This window comes from Oncorhynchus mykiss, chromosome 22, assembly GCF_057628025.1.
Source record: "Oncorhynchus mykiss isolate SJ-2025 chromosome 22, ASM5762802v1, whole genome shotgun sequence".
Taxonomy (NCBI): Eukaryota; Metazoa; Chordata; class Actinopteri; order Salmoniformes; family Salmonidae; genus Oncorhynchus; species Oncorhynchus mykiss.
The window spans coordinates 15,000,079-15,027,861 of NC_143043.1; the positions used below are offsets into that span (position 1 = coordinate 15,000,079).

The 27,783-nt window shown below is 40.6% G+C and overlaps 1 protein-coding gene across 1 annotated transcript; it reads left to right on the forward strand.

The window, feature by feature from the left end:
- Positions 1-941: 941 nt before the first annotated feature.
- Positions 942-26,189, forward strand: LOC149972812 (uncharacterized). Its single transcript, XM_090215581.1, has 3 exons — positions 942-1,256; positions 1,565-1,649; positions 25,556-26,189. The coding sequence occupies exons 2-3, from the start codon at positions 1,577-1,579 to the stop codon at positions 25,810-25,812; spliced, it is 330 nt and encodes a 109-aa protein (XP_090071707.1). The 5' UTR covers positions 942-1,256; positions 1,565-1,576; the 3' UTR covers positions 25,813-26,189.
- The last annotated feature ends 1,594 nt before the right edge of the window (positions 26,190-27,783 follow it).

Consider the following 27,783-nt stretch of genomic DNA (forward strand, 5'->3'; position numbering starts at 1 on the left):
AAAGTGTTGGAGTTTGATGGACAGGATTGTCCTTTCACTAAGAGCTTCCAATGTTAATGTCAGACAAAAACATAAGCATCAAATTCGAAGCACTTTTGACCAATGTGGTCTCTTGGGGAATTTGTCTGAAATTAGAACTGACTTGGTGCTGACAATTTTATACAGTTCACTTACGTTTTCAAATCCAGTGAATACCCACTCATCCAAACCAATTACTGTAGGTTAGGTTAGTTTGCAATTCTGTAAGATCAATGGATGGCAAAAGACACCTTTTGTAGGCTCTGTCTAGGTTCTGTTCATCAGGAAATATCCTATAGGGAATTCATTGTACTATACTTTGCTATGCACAGTCTTGAGAACATCATGTACATATGGATTGACTGCTTGACAGTCTGCCTAAATTGAAAGGCCATAACAACTAAAAGCTTTTGCAATGTATCTGAGCGCTCACTTTAAGTGGCCTCGTTACATATGCTACACTAACATATAATTTAATGTTTCTAGTAAATAGCTTCAATGTGGTAATTTGCATGATAGTGGAACTTTACATTTGCCCCTCTGTTCCTCCAAATTTTCAGTTGGAATATCTACTGTTTCTTCAAGTTGTACTATAGGTCTTTCTCATCTTCTCTGGCTCAGCTTCTTCTCTCCCTCTGCCACTTTGTCCTTCTTTCTTTCATCTCTTCGTGTGTGGACATGCTTCATTCTACAGTTACTCCATTTGCTGCAAGTGATAACAGCATTACATTTGTTTTGTTATGCAAAAAAAATTGTTCATTGTATGGGAATGATAATGCAGAAATAACGCGCATTACAGTTGGCTACATGATTTTGATTATCTGATTTTTTTTAATTAAGAAAAAAAATCCCGTCATTTGGTGGTATTATCTTAAGTAGACAATCTATTTCAGTATGTAAGCAGAGGCACTTTCAGGAGAACCAGCTAAAACGCGTCAGTTAAATTCGTGCGGCAAACCTCGGTGTGCTCAGCAGCGACGGAAGATGTAACTTTATGTTTCAAATTGGGGTTTATACGGATGCATTTTGGGTCTAGACGCGTTATCCATCGCAGCGCTTCAAGTTCGGAAAATATTACCAAGAAACAGAAGTACATTTATTTTGACTACTAACGTTAATATCGCTATGTTCTCTCTCACTTCAAATATATGTGTTTGTGTAATCCGCCTGCGGTTGTGTAGGGTTTTTTATCGTACCAGGACGATGCGCACAACCCATGAAGATTTAAAATAATTGAGGTAGGCATAACGAAGTTATTGCACATAATTTAAACCGCAATTGAATAATTGTACATTTTAGATATTTGAACAGTTCTCAGCGCATTCTTAGGTAGGTCTTAGTTGTCTTGTTTCGCACGTGTTGCTTGCCATTTATTCATCTTAGGGTATGTAGTAGACCTCTGAATTACAATATTGGCCGTGTTATTGTTTTTGGTTCTATGCTATATAGTCACGTCCTTCACACAGTCTTATGTCCTGTATCATTTTTATTTGAAGGCTCTGCATTCGTTCAACTACTGAACTGTATCATTCAATCTGCCATACAGGACTTTATAAAGATGACCACAGAACGTGTATGTGTTTCCATTGGAGTGCTGCTGTTTGCCTTTTTGTCTTTCTCCATTGTTCAAGGTAAGAGATGAAACCTGGTTGCTGGTAAATAGTTGAATGGATGTTAAAACCAAAGGACACAATCTGCCAGGGGCTGGTTAGTGGATACCTGCTGCAGCCATACTTCATATTGAATGTTGAATAAGGGTATATTTTTGATTTGATTTGATTCACAGCTGCTATGTGCCCCACAGGCACTGCAGCTGTAACTGATTTGAGGGATCCGAAGAGAAATTATCCAATGGGCTCTGAGGAATTTGAATTAGGCCTATGTTATTATTCATCCTTGTTGAAACAAATCAACCTATTTGGTCAGGTCTGCTTCAAAGCCGAGTTGGTGTTGTTTCCCATTTTAAAATCCACTCAGTTTGCCTTTCTGTCCTAAAAGACCATTACAGCTTTGGTGGGGGGAAATTCAAATTCAAATTTTAAAAAATTAACCAGGAAAAGCCCATTGAGACCCAGAGTCTTGTTTTTTCAAGGGAGACCTGGCCAAGAAGGCAGCAACAATCAATACATTGCATAATTAAAACATACAACAACATGATCCAGCCTAAAAAATGTACACTCCTCAGTAACAGTCTCCCATCAATATTTTAAATTAATTCAGTGGCACTAACATATACAGATGAAGCATGGATTGTAGAATATTCCATTCAGTGGCACTAACATATACAGATGAAGCATGGATTGTAGAATATTCCATGCCTCTGGTGCACAAGAAGAGAAGGCAGTCTTGCATGATACTGTGAATGTCCTGGGGACTTTAAGTAGTAACCACCTAGCACACCGGGTATGGTAACTGCTGGTGGTGAAGGAGACCAGACTACAAAGGTAAATGGTCACATGGGGTGTGACCACAGTCACATGGTGTGACTGTTGACCAATGAAGGGATTCAATTATCTGTTTGCACCGGGTGAAAAGTGATTACAATTTTTTTGAAACTGTAGCCTAGTTCTACATGAAACCCAAAACAGTTCTTGTTGGAACCAAAGGGGTTCTACCTAGAACCAACAAAGGTTCTTCTATGGCAGAGTTCTTCAACAGGCCCGTGATTTATTTTGGTCCCCCCAAGTTTTTTTTTATTCAGCAAAAAAATGTTTTGTCAAAAAAGACTGTAAAATCACTAGGACTTCAGAAGGAAAAAAGTTTAATTTAGACATCTGTTCCCAAGTATCTCCATGAATAAGAAATAAAAAAAAGAGACATAAGGGATCGTGTCTCAATGTAATCAAGGTATGAAATTGTTATTTTCATATACAATCTCTTTTTGTTGTGGTCAATTTGCAGTGTATAAATTATTATAATTATGTTCCGACCATCCAGTCCAACAAAAATTGGCTTGCGGCTGAATCTAGTTGCCCCCCCCCTTGTCTTATGGGGACAGCCTAAGAAAGCTTTTTAGGTTCAGATAGAATCTTACACTCTTAGAAAAAAAATTACTATTTTTTTCACATGCAAAAGTGATTGTTTTTGATAACGCTTTATCTGTCTTCCCAATAAAAACATGTTTGAAAATTCTAACATACAGTGCCTTGCGAAAGTATTCGGCCCCCTTGAACTTTGCGACCTTTTGCCACATTTCAGGCTTCAAACATAAAGATATAAAACTGTATTTTTTTGTGAAGAATCAACAACAAGTAGGACACAATCATGAAGTGGAACGACATTTATTGGATATTTCAAACTTTTTTAACAAATCAAAAACTGAAAAAATTGGGCGTGCAAAATTATTCAGCCCCTTTACTTTCAGTGCAGCAAACTCTCTCCAGAAGTTCAGTGAGGATCTCTGAATGATCCAATGTTGACCTAAATGACTAATGATGATAAATACAATCCACCTGTGTGTAATCAAGTCTCCGTATAAATGCACCTGCACTGTGATAGTCTCAGAGGTCTGTTAAAAGCGCAGAGAGCATCATGAAGAACAAGGAACACATCAGGCAGGTCCGAGATACTGTTGTGAAGAAGTTTAAAGCCGGATTTGGATACAAAAAGATTTCCCAAGCTTTAAACATCCCAAGGAGCACTGTGCAAGCGATAATATTGAAATGGAAGGAGTATCAGACCACTGCAAATCTACCAAGACCTGGCCGTCCCTCTAAACTTTCAGCTCATACAAGGAGAAGACTCATCAGAGATGCAGCCAAGAGGCCCATGATCACTCTGGATGAACTGCAGAGATCTACAGCTGAGGTGGGAGACTCTGTCCATAGGACAACAATCATTCGTATATTGCACGAATCTGGCCTTTATGGAAGAGTGGCAAGAAGAAAGCCATTTCTTAAAGATATCCATAAAAAGTGTCGTTTAAAGTTTGCCACAAGCCACCTGGGAGACACACCAAACATATGGAAGAAGGTGCTCTGGTCAGATGAAACCAAAATTGAACTTTTTGGCAACAATGCAAAACGTTATGTTTGGCGTAAAAGCAACACAGCTGAACACACCATCCTCACTGTCAAACATGGTGGTGGCAGCATCATGGTTTGGGCCTGCTTTTCTTCAGCAGGGACAGGGAAGATGGTTAAAATTGATGGGAAGATGGATGGAGCCAAATACAGGACCATTCTGGAAGAATGGTCTGCAAAAGACCTGAGACTGGGACGGAGATTTGTCTTCCAACAAGACAATGATCCAAAACATAAAGCAAAATCTACAATGGAATGGTTCAAAAATAAACATATCCAGGTGTTAGAATGGCCAAGTCAAAGTCCAGACCTGAATCCAATAGAGAATCTGTGGAAAGAACTGAAAACTGCTGTTCACAAATGCTCTCCATCCAACCTCACTGAGCTCGAGCTGTTTTGCAAGGAGGAATGGGAAAAAATGTCAGTCTCTCGATGTGCAAAACTGATAGAGACATACCCCAAGCGACTTACAGCTGTAATCGCAGCAAAAGGTGGCGCTACAAAGTATTAACTTAAGGGGGCTGAATAATTTTGCACGCCCAATTTTTCAGTTTTTGATTTGTTAAAAAAGTTTGAAATATCCAATAAATGTTGTTCCACTTCATGATTGTGTCCCACTTGTTGTTGATTCTTCACAAAAAAATACAGTTTTATATCTTTATGTTTGAAGCCTGAAATGTGGCAAAAGGTCGCAAAGTTCAAGGGGGCCGAATACTTTCGCAAGGCACTGTATGTCCGCTGTAACTGAAAACTGTAAATTATACAGCAATTTGGGGTATTATCGACAGAAAAATTCTCTGGAATTTTTTAATGCAACATACTGTAAATTATTGTGCATTTTGTGGGAAAATGTTGTGGGTGGGGAGAGAATTGCTGTATTCGAGTTGGTACTCGAGATACTCCACGCCACAAGATACAGTACTGTATCTTTAGAGCACCAATAACCTTTTGACCGCTTGTGGGTGCATGGTATTTAACATATTTTGAGGCGTGCCTTATAAGAGGCTGTTTTTGTTGCACCTGTGAGTGAGAATGCTCTATCAATTCTGAATAGGGCAGCAAGTCGTAAACCTTAAATGGTTGAGCATTTTGCCTTGTCCTTTTGGTCTGTTTTGCCCTGTAATCGCTGCCAGTTTGGAAGCCTTTAAGGCCTCTGGAAGTGCAAGTGATATCAAACACCAAATATTCATTAATATACTGTAATGTGTAAACACCTAGCATCCAACCTGCTTGCACCAATCCCTTTTAATTACAGTAAAATACTCTGAAATACAAAGCCCCTCCCCTCAATGAATTTCATCCAGTCATCCCGATAACGGTTGCGTTGACTTTTTTACAGTTTAATACAGTACATTTTACGGTATTGTACTGTCATTACACAGTACTTGCTTTTATACCGTATTTATATTACAATAGGTGTACTGTAATATAAATCACAGAATTTTACTTGCCACAAGTTTCCTGGAAGCTGTTGTCAAATTCAAGTACCACATGAATTTCATGTGATCTTATGTGACATTAATGTGACGACATTTAAAAGCAACATGTGATAACATAAAACTAAACACGTGAAAACACAATCTCAGGTAATGTGACAAAATCGGGATGCTACATTTAAAGTTGTAATACCATAGAGAAACTACACGTGACAGTATTTAAACAGTTTTCACATGTAAAACTGCAAATTCGATTTTCACATGTGAATAACTGACCTCGCGTGTCTTTTGTTTTCAGCTCAACGTGTAAAAACAGCTAAGGTATTTCACATGTGACGCTACACTTAATGCTTTTTGTAAGGCAAGTAAATAAATGGTTTAGTTTTTTTTTCTTTTTTTTCTTCAAGGTAAGTGGTATGCTGTACAGTTAAAATAGTGTAAACATCTTTAATCAGTATGATTACATTTGACATGATCACTTAGTCAGGACTTTCCACCTGGGATTTGAACTCACAACCGCTGGATTTGGGAAACACTGATCTTTCTGCTGTGCCATGAAGTCTGTAGCATTCTCAGAAGTCCCATACAGATTAATGATCTATAATTCATCTATGCACAAAATAGTGCCATCTGCACTGGTATTTCAGTTAAACTGACTATTCTCTCATTGATTTAATGTACTTATTTCAGCAATTTGAGGATTTTCTGTATAGTTATCTAATGTTAGTTGGTATTCTGTTTTAATGTTACTCCTGAATCACTACGACAAATATAATCGTTTTTCTAGTGGTCCAAAGTGTAGAAATGGAGGTGAAACGAGTTACTGACACAGACATGGTGGCGTCGCAGGAAGATCGTAATGCCATTGAACCAAGAGGTTGTGAGTTCAAATCCCAGGTGAGAACATGTTGAATAATAATTACTGTATAAATGAACATACACAATGTAATCATGTGTCAAATATGTACGTTGAAAACACTGACTGCGTGACATTCCGGGGACATCTTAATTACTATTTTTTTTGTAGGGCATCACCTGTGAAATGTTATCAGGAAAAATAGCCACGTGTAACTTCATGTGAAATATCATCAGATGTGAAGTGTTCCAAAACCACATGGTTTCACATTATTTCACGTGAAATAAAATGTTACTTGTACAAAACGTGGACATTTTACATGTGAAATCATGTGTTTTCTTTAAGGGTAACTAACCCCTTTACGGTGTGCTATAAAACTACAGAGCGGTGCAGATTACTGTTACATTTCAGAAGGGCTCTCTTCCCTCACTGCTTTTGCCTGTTCACTTCACGGGCCATAGACCGGTGCACCACAGCTCAGGTTAATAGAACACCCTCAGTGTCACTGTGTTCAGGCACGTTCACAGGTGGGGCTCTACTCTACCTGTGCAGAGCACATTCCCCTTCCAGTGTCCAAAGTGCCCTTTTCGGTGGAGGTATAATTTCCCCCCCACAAATTGATTTGGATTATTGTTTTGTCATTGTTCTGAACCCATATGGCAAGTCATAAAATTCTCATCTATGCTTCAGGACCAAAAAGTTGCAAGTCTTGATTAATGACCAGAAATAACTTGTTTAATTTCCTCCAATTTTGCCTGGCAAAAACAGAGGAAGCCTACATTTATCATCCATATAAAATACGCTAGCAATCTACTACTGACTCATATTTTCCAGAACAATATGGCTACCTGGCGATTTGATTGATCATTTTCATATTTCAGATAGTCAGTAGCCATAGACCTATGTCTAAAGATAAGCAACTGTAACATTGCCTTCAATATTATGGGATGAAGATGTAACAATTTTCTGGCAAATTTATTACGATATTTGTGAGGAAGAACAGGGTTACCAGGCTGGCAACGAGCACTCTGCAGGCAGGCTGCCCTCCGTAGTGATGGCTCGGTGCATGCTTTCCATCTGATCCTGTAACCTACTCTACAAGTAAGCTCATTATTTTGCTTGCTCTGTGCTCCAGAGAAGTGACATGATATATCCCTAGTTGATATTGGCTGCTAACATGAATGATTTCACTTCCATTTCTGTAGCCTATCTGGTGTTTTGAAAGTGCATAATCGTTTATGGCTGTAATGACAGGCTACATTTGCGCAGCAATTGTGCCCGCATGTTTGTGTGTGCATGTGGGTGCGCTGGGGTGGCAAGTGTTTTGGGGTCAAAATGTTTGAAAAACATTGGGATAGATGATAATGGCAACACATGGAGTTTGGTTGGATATAGTAATGGTAGGCTACAGTATGTATTACAATATTCTATTTTGACTGGAATTGTTGGCTTTTCTTACCATAATCCTTTACTCATCAGATTGTGCATTCTCCTCTTGTAATAATTATTCAACGAGTCTGTGACCCTTGTTGCATGATTTTTTTGGGGGGTGGTGCTCTTTAAAAAAAAATAAAAAATTTAGCACACCAAAGTGTTGGGGCATGTGCATGAGTGTTGGACTAGTAACCGAAAGGTTGCAAGTTCAAATCCCCGAGCTGACAAGGTACAAATCTGTTGTTCTGCCCCTGAACAGGCAGTTAACCCACTGTTCCTAGGCCGTCATTGAAAATAAGAATTTGTTCATAACTGACTTGCCTAGTTAAATAAAGGTACAAATAAATAAAGGTCTGTGCAAGGCCCTGACAATGTGACACATTTTACGAGAGTGAAAGTGACAAAGAGGGAGAGTGTGTGTGTGCAGAGCGAGATAGAGAGAAAATGTGTTGCAGAGATGTTTCATTGAGTGGTGTAATCAAAACAGCCTTGGTAACGATCCAGGAGAGTGGGGGAACAGAAAGTGTCAGGGGCAGAACAGACCTCTCTCCAGCATCCTGGAGAACACTCATTCCCTTTCTGTTGCTTATCGATCAACTTTAATTTTGTTACACCATTCATTTGGCCTCTTTCAAGGATCTGTCTTTGAGTTTCAGACAGCCCTCCCCACATTGAATCAAGCAGGGAGGTAGGAGCGACTCCGACATTGGGGGACACACATTTTGCTACGGGGGTCTGGAGGCATGCCCCCGGATAAAAAAAGAAGAAAAGTATTTAAATGACCTTTGAGAAAAGGGTACTGACAAGTATTAACTTAAAAATGGACAGATGTACAAATCTGGGGGGGGGGGGCTTGCAGAGGGGCACTTGCATTAACTTAACACATGCAATACACCCTCGAGATGTAAGCTGCTATCATTTAATCAGAGGTCATATATGATAATTCAGGTTCATTCACACTATGACAGATCATCAGTCTATGAGCTTGGGGAGGCACTTCTCGCTTTCGTACCTGTTGGTTTGTGGCGCCTCTCTGCCTGCCTGTCTGTCTGTGGGTATCATCGTGGCTGCCTCTCTCCTGCATGAAGTTAACACATGCAATACACCTTCTAGACTATCATTTCATCAGAGATGATAATTCAGATTGTTGATCTGTCATAGTATGAATCAGTCTATGAACTCTATGGGTTTGGAGAGGCACTTCTCATTATCTTACCTGTTGGTTTGTGGCCTCTCTCTCTCCCTCTCTGCCTGTCTGTCTTCTGCCATGATCATGATAGCACCAAACAAAGTCTTAACACATGGAACACACCTTCATGACCATTAATCACTGTGATGAAGTTATAGACATCTAAGCTGAAAGCACTGAAAGTTGCCAGCTAATTTGCCAGTGGACGTGTGCGGCAATTGCCAAGAAACTTACTTACTTTTCTTTGCACTCCTTTGCTAACTTGCTGACCCTATGATGAAGACTAAGACAGTTAATGTGCAAGTAATTCTGTTGCTAGCAAGTATTCTTGGCTTCAAAACTTTCACTATCAGTTTTTCACACAGCCAGAACTACCCAGTGTTCGCTAGTAATATAGATGAAACATGTCTAAACATGAATTATAAAGCCAAGTAGCTACTAGCCACAAATAAAGCTTATAGTTGCTCACGTTCGTTCTAACATATCAAAGTTTATTCCCATTCATGTACTTTTTAGATAAACTTTGTTGTTGCTAACAACAATCATTTTCCCTGGTGCGGTGAGTAATGATGGTGCTGCTGCACACTGTGCTTTTTATCATTCACACGGTGCCAGAGTGAGAAGAAACAGTCAGTGGGTCCGGAGGAAGTGACTCAGCCTTTTCAAAATGAAAGTCCCTCAACGAATCTGGCAACTAGTTTTTCTAAAAAAATAAAAATAATGATGTATTGTGAGGGAACATTTTTCCTGCTTCTAACATTGTGGGGGGGGAGACTTGTAGGAGCCGGGGGGAACGTCCTTGGAACCAAACATGGCATGGTTAGTTAATGTCCCCAACAGACCACATGGTTGCCCGGAGCCCCACATATTATAATATAATTTATAGAACGGACACTGGTGAGATGACAGTTATGTCATCCGTATCGTAATTAAATCGAACAGTCCTCAGGATAGAGTTTGCTTCATCTTGCAACACTAACACACATTCCTGGGAGGCTTTGTTGACAGCATCTCTCTCCATCCTTATGGTTATATTTCTATGTAGAGGACTGTGTCAAAACAGAAATTGTCTATGGCTATCATTATTGTTCTAAAAACTGTTTTTTTTTTCGTATTCTGAGAGCATTCAGAGATTCTATTCAGTTGGATAGAGTCAACAGAATATTTAATCTCGATTTGTCTCTCTCTGAAATCTGTCTCTGTATAAATCTCTATCTCTGCACGAGGAGATAATTGGATTCCATTATTGAATCGAATCGTTAATTTTACTGATTAATCACGCACAGCTTGGTTGATAGCATTATGTGTTGCAATGCATTATTAAAGAGTAGGACAGCGGTCGATCAATTGGGCTGGTCATATTTAACAAGTGAGACGGTTACAGTAATTACACATAGAGAATGGAAGAGAGGAAGATGATAATAGTACATGAATATACACTGAAAAAACATATAAAAGCATGTTGGTCCCATGTTTCATGAGCTGAAATAAGACACCATACATTTTGCATACGCCCAAAAAACACATTTCTCTCAAATGTTGCGCACAAATTTGTTTACATCTCTGTTAGTGAGCAATTCTCCTTTGCCAAGGTAATCCATCCACCTGACGGGTGTGCCATACCAAGAAGCTGATTTAAAAAGCATGATCATTACACAGCTGCACCTTGAGTTGGGCGGCATGTAGCCTAGCAGCTAGGTTCATTGGGCCAGTAATATACTGGTTGTTGTGTTGAATCCCTGAGCTGACAAGTTACAAATATATCGTTCTCTCGGTGCTGAGGATGTTGTTGGCCTGACCAAGCAGTTTTATGTGCTGACTGAATGGGAGCTGATAATTATGAGGTTTTTACTCAGTTTGTCTCAGCTGATCTCGGAAGAAATTATGAGTTCTCATTGCCTGAGACAAATTTATCTGACACAAGACCGAGACACTCAATATGTGGTCTCAACACCGCATATCAGTATATTAATCCCAGGAAACAACCTGGTCTCAAAGCATTTTGTATTATTCTGCACGTAAATTATAGATACTCAGTTTAATATATGTTATGTTTTACATGGTATTAATTTGTGATGTCCATCATCCATTTCGTAGTATATGTTACGTTTTCATATATGTTCCCAATTTGAAAAACGTACAATTATTTTATAAATCTTCTAAAATGGAATTCGTACAATATGTTACACATTCCAATTTGGTGTGGCTAACAGTAGCTTGCTGGCTAATGTTAGCTAGGCTAGGGGTTGGCGTTAGGGGAAGAGTTAGCTAACATGCTACGTAGTTGCAAAGTAGCTAAAAATATTAATTTGGAAAGTTGCTAAAAAGGTAAAGTTGTCTGACATTTGCGTTATATGCTCATCCATCCATCCACCTCAACCAACCACCCTCCTTTCGTTTTTTTGACTTAAGTAACCTTCGGTCCTATGTAACCATACCGAACATAAGATTTCCTACTAATTTGAGACAAGGCTGCAGGAAAGTCTCGAAGGTGTTGGTGGAAAATAGGAAATGCAATTAGAGGATGAGTCACTCACCGGGGCGGCTCAATTAGATGGCTTGGAGTGGGTGTCTAAATTGGGGGTTTTGAGGCATATCTTGGAGCTCAGAAATAATTGAGAGTGGTATTGATACACAGTACCATTTAATATCATGAATGAAAAATCCCCATGGAACTCAGTTGGCCCTCTTAGTTGGTTAGTTCGCATGTCCGTTGGTCTTGTGAGTACCTATGCTTTGTTTCGGCTTTAGTGCTGCGTGTATTGTGTACTTGTTTCGTCCCGTGTATTGTTGTGCATATGTTATTACGGGTCTCGTCTCATGTATTTATTAGAGGTTTAACCTCGCTCTTTTGTTTGGGTGCCTTTCATGGCATGTTGTATTTTTCGGGTAGGTTATTCTGTCACGTTTTAGAAATGATTGGAGACAGGTGCAGGAATTCCTAATAGGGGGTTTAATACTCCACCCAAAATATACAACATGCCATGAAAAGGCACGAGAACGAAGCCCAAAACAAACTTGTATAAAAAAACACAGGGATGTAACCCAAACAAAAGAGTGAGGTAAAACCTCTAATAAATACACGGGACGAGACCTGCAATACACTATACAGGGCGGGACCCGTAATGACATATGCACAACAATACACAGGACGAGACACTTAATAACAAGTGCACAATACACGCAGCACGAAAGCCAAAATAACAAAGCACAGACCAACGGACATGGGAACAATAACCGGCAAAACAATGGTGAACAGTGGGCACATATACAATTACTATTCAGGAGGAATGGGAACCAGGTATGCGTAATCAGACTGTTCAGTGACACCTAGAGGCCGGTGACATAGACCTCGAACTGGTGCACGGAATGAGCAACATTACCGGTGGGGGGATCCGTGACAATATTTCCAGTATAGCTAGGCTGTCTGAACAGTGACATGATCAACCTGAAAGATGGAGTGAATTGGAATTGTTGGGGATAATATTGAATTAAGTAAATTCCAAGAATTGTATTCCCAACATTAGAATTCAGAGGAATTTAATTGTCTCTGAATTCAAAGACTGACCTGGACTTGTAATGTCTCTCTCTCTGTTGTTTCTCTATCCACAGTATATACACAACCAGTCAAGTTTTAGAACACATTCAAGGCTTTTTCTTTATTTTGACAATGTTCTACATGGTAGAATAGTAGTGAAGACATCAAAACTATGAAATAACACACATTGAATCATGTAGTAACCAAAAAAGTGTTTAAACAAATCTAAATATATTTGATATTCTTCAAATAGCCACCCGTTGCCTTGATGACAGCTTACGCACTCTTGGGGTTCTTTGAACCAGTTTCATGAGGTAGTCACTTGGAATTAATTTCAATTAACAGGTGTGCCTTCTTTTAAAGTTCATTTGTGGAATTTCTTTCCTTAATGCTTTTGAGCCAATCAGGTGTGTTGTGACAAGGTAGTGGGGTATGCAGAATATAGCCCTATTTGCTAAAACACCAAGTACATATCATAGCAAGAACAGCTCAAATAAGCAAGGAGAAACGACAGTACCTCATTACTTTAAGACATGGTCAGTCAATACGGAACATTTCAAGAACTTTGAAAGTTTCTTCAAGTGCAGTCGCAAAAACCATCAAGTGCTATGATGAAACTGGCTCTCCACAGGAAAGGAAGACCCAGAGTTACCTCTGCTGCAGAGGATAAGTTCATTGGAGTTAACTATACCTCCGATTGCAGCCCAAATAAATGCTTCGCAGACACATCTTAACATCAACTTTTCACAGGAGACTGTGTGAATCAGGCCTTCATGGTTGAATTGCTGTAAAGAAACCACTACTAAAAGACACCAACAAGAAGAAGATACTTGCTTGGGCCAAGTAACACAAGCAAAGGACATTAGACCAGTGGAAATTTGTCCTTTGGTCTTGAGTGCAAATTGGAGATTTTTGGTTCCAAGCGCTGTGTCTTTGTAAGATGCGTGTGGCTGAACGGATGATCTCTGCATGTATATTTCCCACCGTAAAGCATGGAGGAGGAGTTGTTAGGCTGTGGGGGTTCTTTGCCCGTGACACCGTCTATGTTTATTTAGAATTCAAGGCACACTTAAACCAGCATGGCTACCACAGCATTCTGCAGACCATCCCATCTGGTTTGGGCTTAGTGGGACTATCAATTGTTTTTCAACAGGACAATGACCCAACATACCTCCAGACTGTGTAAGGGCTATTTGACCAAGTAGGAGAGTGACGGAGTGCTGCACCAGATGACCTGGCCTCCACAATCCCCCGACCTCAAACAAATTGAGATGGTTTGGGATGAGTCGGACCGCAGAGTGAAGGAAAAGCAGCCAACAGGTGCTCAGCATATGTGGGAACTCCTTCAAGAGTGTTGGAAAAGTACTCCAGGTGAAGCTGGTTGAGAGAATGCAAAGAGTTTAACGCTTTCATCATTGCAAAGGGTGGCTATTTTGAAGAGTCTCAAATGTAAAATTTATTTTCATTTAACACTTTTGGTTACTATATGATTCTATAGTTTTGATGTCTTCACTATTATTCTACGATGTAGAAAATGGTAAAATAAAGTAAAACCCTTGAATACATAGGTGTTCTGAAACCTTTGACCGGTTGTGTACACTGTGGCCAGTTTATTAGGTTCACGAAAATGGTTCGCTCCTAAAGACGGCCTTGGCTGTTGCTTGCTATATAAGCATGCAGACAGGCATTGAGGCTTTCAGTTATTGTTTGACTGAATGTTAGAATGGGCAAAATGAATGACCGAAGCAACTTTGACCATGGTATGATCATAGGTGCCAGGAGCACCGGTTCCGGTATCTCAGAAACGTCCGCCCTTCTGGACTTTTCACGCACGACAGTGTCTAGGGTTTTACAGAGAATTGTGCGACAAACATAAAACATCCAGTCAGCGGCAGTCTTGTGGGTGAAAGCAACTCATTGATGGGAGGTCGAAGGAGAGTGGCAAGAATGGTGCAAGCTAACAGGCGAGCCACAAACATGCAAATAATAGCGCAGTGCAGAACGGCATCTCAGAACGCACAACTCGTCGGTCCTTGTCACGGATGGGCATGTAATCCCCAACACTGGACAATAAAGGAGTGAAAAAACATTGCCTGGTCTGACGAATCCCGGTTCCTGTTTGGTCATGCTGATGGTATGATTCAACAGGAGCGGCAGGTAGCTTAGTGGGTAGAGCGTTGAACTTGTAATCGAAAGGTTGCAAGATCGAGTCCCCGAGCTGACAAGGTAAAAATCTGTTGTTCTATCCCTGAACAAGGCAGTTAACCCACTGTTCCTAGACCGTCATTGAAAATAAGAATTTGTTCTTAACATTTTAAATGGTAGAATCAGGATTTGGCATAAGCTGCATGAGTCCATCCTGCCTGGTGTCAACAGTAGAGTTTGGTGGTGTAATGGTGTGGGGAATATTTTCCTGGCACACGTTAGGTCCCTTGATACCAATTTAGCAACGTTTCCATGCCCTAAAGAATTTAGGCTGTTCTGGAAAAAAAGGGTAGTCCGACCCGGCAGTAGAATGACGTGTTGCAATGCATTATTAAAGATTAGGACAGTAGTTGATAGCTAGTCATATTTAGAGTGAAAACAGAGCTTTGAGCAGCTAAAGTGATTACACAGAGAGAAGACGGGAAGATGGCAATCTACAACAACGTAGGTTTAAGTATACTTTTTATATACAGTGAGCACCATAATTCATTGGACAGTGACCATTTTTTTGTTATTTTGGTTCTGTACTCTAGCACTTTGTTTGAAAGGATACATTGAGGGTGAAGTGCAGACTGTCAGCTTTAATTTGAGGGTATTTTCATACATATCGGATGAGCCGTTTAGAATTGACGCACCTATTGTACATGGTCCACCCATTTGAAGGTACGACAGGTATTTGTTGAATTGGCTTCACAGATGTGTGTCGTTAGGCAGGTGTATTCATTTGTGTCATAAGTGAATGCAGGAGAGCTGTTGATGAATCGTATTGATTCTAGACTTTGCTATAGCCTTTGGAGGAGGTTGTTGGGGTGTGACAACATGAGGAAAACAGCAGTGTCGATGCAAATGAAGCTGGCCGTCATAAGGGTCAGAAATGAAAATCGATCAATCAGGAACATTGCAAAAACCCTGGCCATGCCCAAGTAAACAGTTTGGTTCATCATTAACAAGAAAAAACAACCGGTGAACTCAATTATGTCAAAAGACCGGTAGACTGAGGAAGACCACTGTAGCGGATGATCAGAGAATACTCTCTATGATGAGGAAACCCCCCCCGACATCAGCCCAACAGATCAAAAACAATCTCCTGGAAGCAGGTGTAGATGTGTCAAAGTCAACCATATGTAGAAGACTACACCAGCAGGACTACAGAGGGTACACTACAAGATGCAAACCACTGATAAGCCTGAAGAACAGAAAGGCCAGATTACAGTTTCCTAAAAAGCACCTAAAAGAGCCCCAAGAGTTCTGGAAAAAAGTATTGTGGACAGATGAGACAAAGATTAACATGTACCAAAGTGATGGAAAGATGAAAGTGTGGGGGAAAAATTGACATGCCCATGATCCAAAGCATACCACTTGATCTGTGAAACATGGTGGAGGGGGTGTTATGGCTTGGGGCTGTATGGCTGCCAGTGGAACAGGCTCACTTGTCTTCATCGATGCATGGCCGAGTCAATCACCGGATCTGAATCCAATTGAACATGCATTTTACATGCTGAAGAGGAGACTGAAGTCAGTAAGTCCCCGAAACAAGCAGGAACTCAAGATGCTCTGCCAGGCTTGTACTGCAGCCATCACCAGGGAAGATACCCAGCGTCTGGTGATGTCGATGCATCGCAAACTTCAAGCAGTCATTGCATGCAAAGAATACGCAACCAAATATTAACAATGATTACTTTATTCTACATTGTTAAACTATCCAATGTTTTTTGATGCCGAAAATGGGGCGGCTATGTACAAAAGCTTCTATAATTTCTAAACAGTTCATCCGATATGTATGAAAATACCCTCAAATTAAAGCGGACAGTCTGTACTTCACAAAAATATGGTCACTGTCTAATGAATTATGGTGCTCACTGTATATGTGTGTGTGTGTGTATATATATATATATATATATATATAGACTGACCAGGCATTAAAGCTGTATCAGTCACTTAATCTCAGGAAGAGGTCTCTAAAGTGTTGCTGGAAAATAGGGAATGCAATCAAATGAGACGAATGGAGGATTGCTGGGATGAGTGGGTGTCTAAATCAAATCAAATTGTATTTGTCACATGCTTCGTAAACAACAAGTGTAGTCACAGTGAAATGCGTACTTACTGCCCTTCCCAATAATGCAGAGAGAAAGAAAATAGAGAACTAATATAAAAGTAATAACAGGTAATAATAAAAGTAATCAAGTTTTTAAAGTGTCATGCACAAATACAGTGAAATGCCTTTCTTGCAAACTCAAAACCCAACAATGCAATAATCAATAACAAGGTAATACTAGAAAAAACACCCAAGAAATAATAAGAACACATTAAATATGAATACTATATACACTTACAGGGTCAGTTCCAATAACATTTACAATGTGCAGGGATACTGGAGTGATGGAGGTAGATATGTATAGGGGTAAGGTGACTAAGCAACAGGATATAAGATAAACAGAGTAGCTGCAGCTTGTATGTGAGTGGATGTGCGTGTGTGTAGAGTTACACATAATATGCACGTACATTTATACTGAGTTGGCAGTGTAGGGCCCTGTGAGTGTGCAGGTAGAGAGTGCAAATTGTAAATAAGTCAAAGATTTGAATTTAACTCATATAGTCCATGTAGCTATTTTATTAGCTATTTATCAGTCTTATTGCTTGGGGATAGAAGCTATTCAAGAGGCTGATGGTGTCAGACTTGAAGCTCCTGTACAGCTTGCCTTGCGGAAACAGAGAGAATAGTCTTCCACACCGCCATTCTTCCACACCGCCTGATATAGTCTTCCACACCGCCAGTCTTCCACACCGTCTGATAGACAGTATTTTTTTTAAATTGAACCTTTATTTAAACAAGATAGCCCTGTACACATCACAATAAAAACAGAATATTAAAACAACATACATGTGTATAAAACAATATAATTCAGCACAATAAACAAAAATAAACATATTTAATAAAAGCAATCACATTCAACTACATAGAGGTCCTCAATCAATAATTTAAACTACCTGAGTGGCTACAGCACATCTACAGTGCCTTGTGAAAGTATTCGGCCCCCTTGAACTTTGCGACCTTTTGCCACATTTCAGGCTTCAAACATAAAGATATAAAACTGTATTTTTTTGTGAAGAATCAACAACAAGTGGGACACAATCATGAAGTGGAACGACATTTATTGGATATTTCAAACTTTTTTAACAAATCAAAAACTGAAAAATTGGGCGTGCAAAATTATTCAGCCCCCTTAAGTTAATACTTTGTAGCGCCACCTTTTGCTGCGATTACAGCTGTAAGTCGCTTGGGGTATGTCTCTATCAGTTTTGCACATCGAGAGACTGACATTTTTTCCCATTCCTCCTTGCAAAACAGCTCGAGCTCAGTGAGGTTGGATGGAGAGCATTTGTGAACAGCAGTTTTCAGTTCTTTCCACAGATTCTCGATTGGATTCAGGTCTGGACTTTGACTTGGCCATTCTAACACCTGGATATGTTTATTTTTGAACCATTCCATTGTAGATTTTGCTTTATGTTTTGGATCATTGTCTTGTTGGAAGACAAATCAGGTCTTTTGCAGACTCCATCAGGTTTTCTTCCAGAATGGTCCTGTATTTGACTCCATCCATCTTCCCATCAATTTTAACCATCTTCCCTGTCCCTGCTGAAGAAAAGCAGGCCCAAACCATGATGCTGCCACCACCATGTTTGACAGTGGGGATGATGTGTTCAGGGTGATGAGCTGTGTTGCTTTTACGCCAAACATAACGTTTTGCATTGTTGCCAAAAAGTTCAATTTTGGTTTCATCTGACCAGAGCACCTTCTTCCACATGTTTGGTGTGTCTCCCAGGTGGCTTGTGGCAAACTTTAAACAACACTTTTTATGGATATCTTTAAGAAATGGCTTTCTTCTTGCCACTCTTCCATAAAAGGTCAGATTTGTGCAATATACGACTGATTGTTGTCCTATGGACAGAGTCTCCCACCTCAGCTGTAGATCTCTGCAGTTCATCCAGAGTGATCATGGGCCTCTTGGCTGCATCTCTGATCAGTCTTCTCCTTGTATGAGCTGAAAGTTTAGAGGGACGGCCAGGTCTTGGTAGATTTGCAGTGGTCTGATACTCCTTCCATTTCAATATTATCGCTTGCACAGTGCTCCTTGGGATGTTTAAAGCTTGGGAAATCTTTTTGTATCCAAATCCGGCTTTAAACTTCTTCACAACAGTATCTCGGACCTGCCTGGTGTGTTCCTTGTTCTTCATGATACTCTCTGCGCTTTTAACGGACCTCTGAGACTATCACAGTGCAGGTGCATTTATACGGAGACTTGATTACACACAGGTGGATAGTATTTATCATCATTAGTCATTTAGGTCAACATTGTATCATTCAGAGATCCTCACTGAACTTCTGGAGAGAGTTTGCTGCACTGAAAGTAAAGGGGCTGAATAATTTTGCACGCCCAATGTTTCAGTTTTTGATTTGTTAAAAAAGTTTGAAATATCCAATAAATGTCGTTCCACTTCATGATTGTGTCCCACTTGTTGTTGATTCTTCACAAAAAAATACAGTTTTATATCTTTATGTTTGAAGCCTGAAATGTGGCAAAAGGTCGCAAAGTTCAAGGGGGCCGAATACTTTCACAAGGCACTGTAAAAATGCAATCTTGGATCTTAGCTTCTTTAGTAAGATTTTCTATATGCGTTACGAAGGACAACTTGTCATCAATCCAGACACCCAGGTGTTTATATTGAGAAACAAGCTCAATTTGGACTCCATTTATAGCGCACATATGCAGGTCCTCAGGTTTAACATTTTGTGACCTAAAGAACCACATGAGCTTGGTTTCACTTTTATTTAACACTAACTTAAGATCTGCAAGTAATTTCTGAATTGAATCAGTCATGCTGAAGTTCACGAATGGCCTGCTGCACTGAGGTGGCACAGGAATAAAAAACTGTGTAGTCTGCATAGAGATCAATGTTCCAAGTATTAACAGTTTTTCTTATGTCATTAATAGACAAAGTGAACAGTAATGGACCCAAAATCCAACCCTGAGGAACACCCTTTTGAATCTCAAGAAATTCAGATTTAACCCCATCTATTAAGATGGCCTGAGTCCTGTCGCTAAGATAATTCTGAAACTATAAACAGGCTGTATATCCCAGACCTACTCTTGATCATTTCTTCAGCAAAACAGAATGATCAACAGTGTCGAACGCCTTTGACAGTTCAATAAACAAGACAGCACAGCTCGTTTTAGCATCCAAGGCATTGACAAGATCATTAACAACTAACGTGGTTGTACTATGCCCAGGCCTAAACCCTGATTGGTTTATGATAAGAATACAATTATCAGATAAAAAGGAACAAAGTTATACATTAACCAAGGATTCAAGTATCTTAGCTAAACAAGGTGGTATTGAAAGTTGTCACAGATAGTTGTCAAGATGATTTGTATCTCCACCCTTATTGAGTGGCAGCACATATGCGGATTTCCATGCTTTTGGAATACTTCCTGATAACAATGTTAAATAAAAAATGTCAGCCAGCAATAAGGGGTGCTGCACACTTAAGCAGACCAGGCTCCAAATGATCAGCCCCTGTGGATTATTTTGTCTATTGTTAACAAAGACTAACAAGACTACTTTATCAGTGAATTTCCGAAAAGAAAACTCCTGATCAGCGTTTTCAGTGTCATTCAATAGATTAACACCATCTACATCTAAGCGACTCTTTTCAAGATCTGGCTTTGAAATGCATTCAAATATAAAGCCTGCAGATATAAAATGGTGATTAAATGTATTAATGATATCAATTTTGTCAGTATTAGGGCCAGAATCTAAATTCATTTATTGGGGGAGAGAAGAGGAGACACAACCCTTCAGTGATTTAACAGCTTTCCAAAATGTAGCTGGGTTCCCTGTACATTCAGATAGTGTATTGCCATAATAATCCGATTTAGCTTTTTTAACTAGTTTTACACACCGATTTCTCAATCACCTGAAAGACTGCCAGTCTGGGCCCGAGTCTGTGAATCTAGCTTCGGCCCAGGCAGCATCTCTGTTGTGTATGACTTCAGACAGCTTTGGACTGAACCAAGCGCAAGACCGATTTTTATTTATTTTTGTTCTCAGTTTTTTAAAGGGAGCATGTTTATCTACAATACAATTGAAAACTTTTGAGAAGTAAATAGCAACACCTTTGCCTTTCCTATCAGCCCTAAACACATTGTAACCATCCATATCAATCCCAGAGTCCAGGGTTTTATCAGTTAACCAGGTCTCAGATAAAATAAAATATCAGGATCTTGACATGATCCATTTTAGGTAATAAACTATGAATATTAAGATGTAAAAATGTCAAACCTTTTCTGCATTTAAAATCATACATTTCAATACAAGTCAGATTACTTTGAGATTTCAGAACAACAGGAGACTCAAAGATTGGATTATACCTATTAGGAAAATAAAAATTGGGAATAGCAATAACGTTTCTCCATTTAGCACCATTTGGCATGTCACCACTTGCAGATACAACATGGAACTCTCACAGTTACCTAAAGGAGATGGTAAAAACTGACTTACATGATGTCCTGGGTGGCAGGGAGCTTGGCACCAGTGATGTATTGGGCTGTTAGCACCACCTTCTGTAGTGCCATGCAATCGAGGGTGGTGCTTTTGCCATACCAATCGGTGATGCAGCCAGTCAAGATGCTCTGTAGAACTTTTTGGTGCAGCTGTAGAACGTTTTGAGGATCTGAGGGCCCATGCCAAATCTTTTCAGCCTCTTGAGGGGGAAGAGGTGTTGTGGACCATGATAAATCCTTAGTGATGTGGATATCGAGGAACTTGACGATCTTGGGCGTGCTCGGCCCTCAGTTTCCTGTAGTCCATGATCAGCTCCATTGTCTTGCTGACATTGATGGAGAGGTCCTGGCGCCACACTGCCAGGTCTCTGACCTCCTCCCTATAGGCTGTTTCATTGTCGTCGGTGATCAGACCTACCACCGTCGTGTCATCAGTGTGGCAGATGTGTTGTTGCCTACCCTCACCACCTGGGGGTGGTCCGTCAGGAAGTCCAGAATCCAGCTGCAGAGGGATGTGTTCAGTCCCAGGGTCCTTAGCTTAGTGATGAGCTTGGAGGGTACGATGGTGTTGAATGCTGAGTTCTAGTCAATAAACAGTATTCTCACATAGGTGTTCCTCTTGTCCAGGTAGAAGACGGTAGTATGTAGTGCAATAAAGATTGCGTCTTCTGTAGATCTGTTGGGGCGGTATGTGAATTAGAGTGGATCCAGGGTGTCAGGGATGATGGCATTGATGTGAGCCATGACTAGCCTTTGAAAGCATTTCATGACTACAGCTGTGAGTGCTACAGGGCGATAGTCATTGAGACAAGTTATGTTGGAATTCTTGGGCACAGGGACTATGGTGGTCTGGTTGAAACATGTTGGTATTACATTGGGTCAGTGAGAGGTTGAAAATGTCAGTGAAGACACTTGCCAGCTGGTCAGCGAATGCTCTGAGTACGGGTACTGGTAATTCGTCTAGCCCTGCGGCCTTGTGAATGTTAACCTGTTTTAAGGTCTTACCTCGGCTACGGAGAGTGTGATCACACAGTTGTCTGATGCTCTCATACATGGTTCAGTTTTGCTTGCCTCGAAGCGAGCATAGAATACATTTAGCTTGTATGATAGGCTTCTGTCACTGGGCAGCTCATGGCTGGCTTTCCCTTTGTAATCCGTTATAGTTTGCAAGCCATCCCGCATCCGACGAACGTCAGAGCCGGCACAGTTTTTTTTTTACATTTTGAGGTTTATCTTGGAGCTCAGAAATAGTATAAAATGGACTGTAGGATTTGTTTTTAATCATTTCAACCAATATTCTAAAATTTCCAGTATAGCTAGGCTGTCTGAACAGTAACATGATCAGCCTGAGGGAATTGAAATCGAATTGGAATTTGTGGAATTGTTAGGGATAATATTGAATTGGGAATTGAATTCTTGGAATTTACAGAATAATCAGAATTCAAATTAATTGAATTATCTCTGAATTCAAAGACTGATCTGGAATTAAATTGAATTTACAGAGAAAGAGAATTGAATTAGAATTACATTTGTGGAATTGACCCGAACCCTGATATGTATCTCGCTCTCTGTCTTGACCCCAACCCTGGTAGGTGCACACCAAGCTAAACGACAGAGTCGCAGCACATAAGGCTATAGCAGCTAACCCTGAGGCTACGGTCAAGGCTACGAACACTTAGACAAAAAAAGCACTGAGCCTTGCGTGAGGGCCACCGCTGTTCCGGAGAACTGGGTGAACTCACTCTCCGAGGCAGATGTGAAGAAGATTTTTAAATGGGTCAACACTCATAAGGCCAGACAGTATTCCATGTTGTGTTCTCGGAGCATGCGCAGACCAGCTGGCTGGCGTCTTCACGGACATTTTCAACCTCTCCCTGTCTGTCTGTAATCCCCACATGTTTAAAGCTGACTACCAACGTTCCTGTTCCGATAAACTCTAAAGCAACGTGCCACAATGACTACTGCCCTGTAGCAATCACATCAATAATCATGAAGTGCTTTGTAAGGCTGGTGATGGCTCACATCAACGCCATCATCCCAGACACCCTGGACCCACTTCAATTTGCATACCGCCCCAACAGATCCACAGACGACGTGATCTCAATTGCATTCCACACTGCCTTCTCCCACCTAGACATTATTATGATTATTATTATTATATTGGTATTTAAGCCACTAGTTACTTAACCCCTGTTTACGTGTACATTCCTTCCTCAGCCACTCAGTACCCCCGCACATTTTAATAACAGTGCTGGCACTGCATTGACCTGTATATAAGACATGTATATAATTGCATTCTCATGTTTCTCTTCTTTTTCCTTCTCTCGTATTTCACATTTATCTTCCTATTGCTATTATTACCTTTTTTTGTGAATGCAGTTGGGAAAGAGCTCGCAAAATGAACATTTCACTGTTTTACACCTGACGTATACTGTGCATGTGACAAGAATTTGTCTAACCAAAAGAGTACAGAACCTGGCACAATGACTCAGGAAGCCATCCTATTTCTGAATCAATGCTGCAATCAGAGGCTGAGCCTCGTCCTCTGCTCTACTCCAGCACACGGGCTTATGTAGATACAGAACATTCATTTGGGTGACAAATAGTGTTGTTGTTGTCTTTGAAATAGAGATGGTTTGGCCGGGGTAGGCCGTCAATGTAAATAAGAATTTGTTCTTAACTGACATAAATTAAAATAAAATAAAAAAACAGATTTATCACATAAATTATTAGATCCGTACATGTGCGTGTGTGTAAATGTGAGAGTGTTTGCGTGTCTGTGTGTTTGTGTACATGTGACTCCATCTGTGGAAGTATAATATCATTATTGTGTGTAATTGAAACAGATTTGCAGACAGAAGGATATTGTTTCCATCCAGAGCTATAACTCTATTGAAAAACGTATTTTCACCACAGACAGTTGGAACTGTTCTAAGAAACTTTTTTTAATTAACCCTGCCTGTGTGTGCCCGTTCGTCATATCTTCTCAACAGGTAAAAGACAATTCTGTCAGCGACATGTTATTTTTTCTTTAATGCAGTTTCTGTCTAGAATCTCCCCAGAACAACAGCTAGCCACAGGTAATCAAAAGCCTTCTCCACCTCCTCCTCCCTAGACAGCAGTGTAGCACAGTATGAAATACATTAGGGAAAGGGGGGATACCTAGTCAGTTGAACAACCGAATGCCTTCAACTGAAATGTGCATTCTGCATTTAACCCAAACTCTCTCTGAATCAAAGAGGTGCAGGGGGCTGCCTTAATTGGCATGCATGGCGCCCGGGGAACAGTGGGTTAACTGCCTTGCTCAGGGACAGAGCGACAGATTTTTACATTGTCAGCTCGGGAATTCAATCCAGCAACCTTTCGGTTACTGGCCCATTAGTATGTTATGAAATTCTTCCATTCCCCAGGCATAAAAGCCCAGCTGCTAACAACACTAGTAGCCATAATTATAAACATCTTCGTGACAGTTTCCCTGTCACACTGGTATAAAGGATTTGGAGACAGGCACAGGAATACACAATAGGGGTTTTTAATACACCCAAAACAAATACATATACAAAAACACTGGGCTGTACCCAATCAAAAGAGAGAGGGTAAACCTTGTTGAATGCCACGGGACGATACCCGTAATACACAATATATATATAGCACGCAGCATAACAGCTGCACTAACGCATAGGTACTGACACCACCAACGGACATGGAAACAATAACCGACAAAGTCAGAGGAAACAGAGGGCACATATATAACATACTAATCAGGGGAAATGGGAACCAGGTGTGTGTAATTAGACAAGACAGTTGAGGATAATGAATCCCGTTCAGTGAAGCCTGAAAGCAGGTGACGTAGACCTCTGGAACTGGTGAACAGAATGATCAGCAGTACCAGGGGGATCCGTGACATTTCCTTTCATTATAGGTGCCAGCAGCCGTCACTGAGCGGATGCATGAGGAACCCATGGGGGATTCAGTCACGGTTTCACACTGTTCTCAAAGGCTTGTCCCTCCCTCCCAATAGCATACAAAGTTATAACTACCGTGATGGTAAATAATCCCTTGGAAGAGAATATTGAAATGACAATAGCCTGCTTATGAAGCTGTGTTGGCTTAAACAGTAAACATTCTACTACAGTACCTTCAACACTACGCACTACCTATTCCAACCTACAAAACACAACCTGGCATCCACTACAGCCTTGTTGATTGGAGAACAAATACCTCCTCCAAGTTACAGTTGGTGTTTTTGCCCAAACCTGACATGTTATTGACCCCAAATCTCTTGTTCATCCAGGTCACACCACCAACCGACCGAGTATGAACCCAGCGGAGGGCAGTGGAGCTGGTTTCAACGTGGGCGGTCTGAAGTCTGTCCTGCAGAACGCCGTGTCCCCAGCCTTCGGCGCCACCATCATCATCATCATCACTGTTATCGTGTCAGGGAGCGCCTACCTCTGTTTCCTCAAGTACATCTGTGCAGGCTGCTGCAAACCCACACAGGTGGCCCCGGTCACACAACTGGACCCAAACAAGAGTGAGGAGCAGGTGTAGCGGAGTCTGTCAAGTTTCAAGTTTTTATTGTCACGTGTACTAGTACAATGAAATTCCTTTCTTGCTTGTTCTTTTCCAACAATGTAGTAATCAATATCAGTAATACTATAACATGTATTTTAAAAAGTTAAGTGGAACAAAATAAGAACACAAGAAAGTAAGTAAGCTATATACAGGGTCAGTTCCAGGGTTAGTGCCAATACCATTGACAATGTGTAGGGCAGTGGCTATGCATCATTCAGGGCAGAGATCCAACTGTTTGGAGGCACCCCATTTTTTTGCCTGTTTTGCATGTTATTTTGGCATTAATAAGTGTCACATATCAGTTTGCAAACAATGTAAAACATAAATAATCATTGAGTTAATAAAGCCGCATACCAACATGGTTTCTTTTTTGCTTTCTTGAGTCAGGCAGCTCCAAAATGCAGGGGTTTTAGCTAGAGGTCGACCGATTAATTGGAATGGCCGATTAATTAGGGCCGATTTCAAGTTGTCAACAATCGATTTCAACAATCGGTAATCAGCATTTTTTTACACCGATTATGGCCGATTACGTTGCACTCCACGAGGAGACTGCGTGGCAGGCTGACTACCTGTTATGCGAATGCAGCAAAGAGCCAAGGTAAGGTGCTAGCTAAACTCATAAAAAACAATCAATCTGAACATAATCACTAGTTAACTACACATGGTTGATGATGTTACTAGTTTACCTAGCTTGTCCTGCGTTGCATATAATCGATGCGGTGCCTGTTAATTTATCATTGAGTCACAGCCTACTTCGCCAAAAGGGTGATTTAACAAGCACATTCGCGAAAAAAAACACTGTCGTTGCACCAATGTGTACCTAACCATAAACATCAATGCCTTTCTTAAAATCAATACACAAGTATATATTTTTAAACCTGCATATTTAGTTAATATTGCCTGCTAACATGAATTTATTTTAACTAGGGACATTGTGTCACTTCTCTTGCGTTCTGTGCAAGTAGAGTCAGGGTGCATGCAGCAGTTTGGGCCAGCTGGCTCATTGCGAACTGTGTGAAGACCATTTCTTCCTAACAAAGACCGTAATTCATTTGCCAGAATTGTACATAATTATGACATAACATTGAAGGTTGTGCAATGTAACAGCAATATTTAGACTCAGGGATGCCACCCATTAGATGAAATACAGAATGGTTCCGTATTTCACTGAAGTAATAAACGTTTTGTTTTCGAAATGATAGTTTCCGGATTTGACCATATTAATGACCTAAGGGTCGTATTTCTGTGTGTTATTATATTATAATTAAGTCTATGATTTGATAGAGCAGTCTGACTGAGCGGTGGTAGGCAGCAGCAGGCTCAGAAGTATTCATTCAAACAGCACTTTCCTGCATTTGCCAGCAGCTCTTCGCTGTGCTTCAAGCATTGCATCGCTATGACTTCAAGCCTATCAACTCCCGAGATTAGGCTGGCAATACTAAAGTACCTATTAGAACATCCAATAGTGAAAGGTATATGAAATACAAATGGTATAGAGAGAAATAGTCCTATAATAACTACAACCTAAAACTTCTTACCTGGCACCATCCCTAGGGGGAAGCATGGTGGTGGCAGCATCATGCTGTGTGGATGTTTTACAGTGGCAGGGACTGGGAGACCAGTCAGGATCGAGGAATAGATGGATGGAGCAAAGTATAGAGAGATTATTGATGAAAACCTGCTCCAGAGTGCTCAGGTCCTCCGACTGGGGTGCCGGTTCAACTTCCAACAGGACAACATCCCTAAGCACACAGCCAAGACAACGCTGGGGTGGCTTTGGAAAAAGTCTCTGAATGTCCTTGAGTGGCCCAGCCAAAGCCCAGACTTGAACCCGAACATCTCTGGAGACCTGAAAATAGCTGTCCATTAACGCTCCCCATCCAACCTGACAGAGCATGAGAGGATCTGCAGAGAAGAATGGGAGAAACTCCCCAAATACAGGTGTGC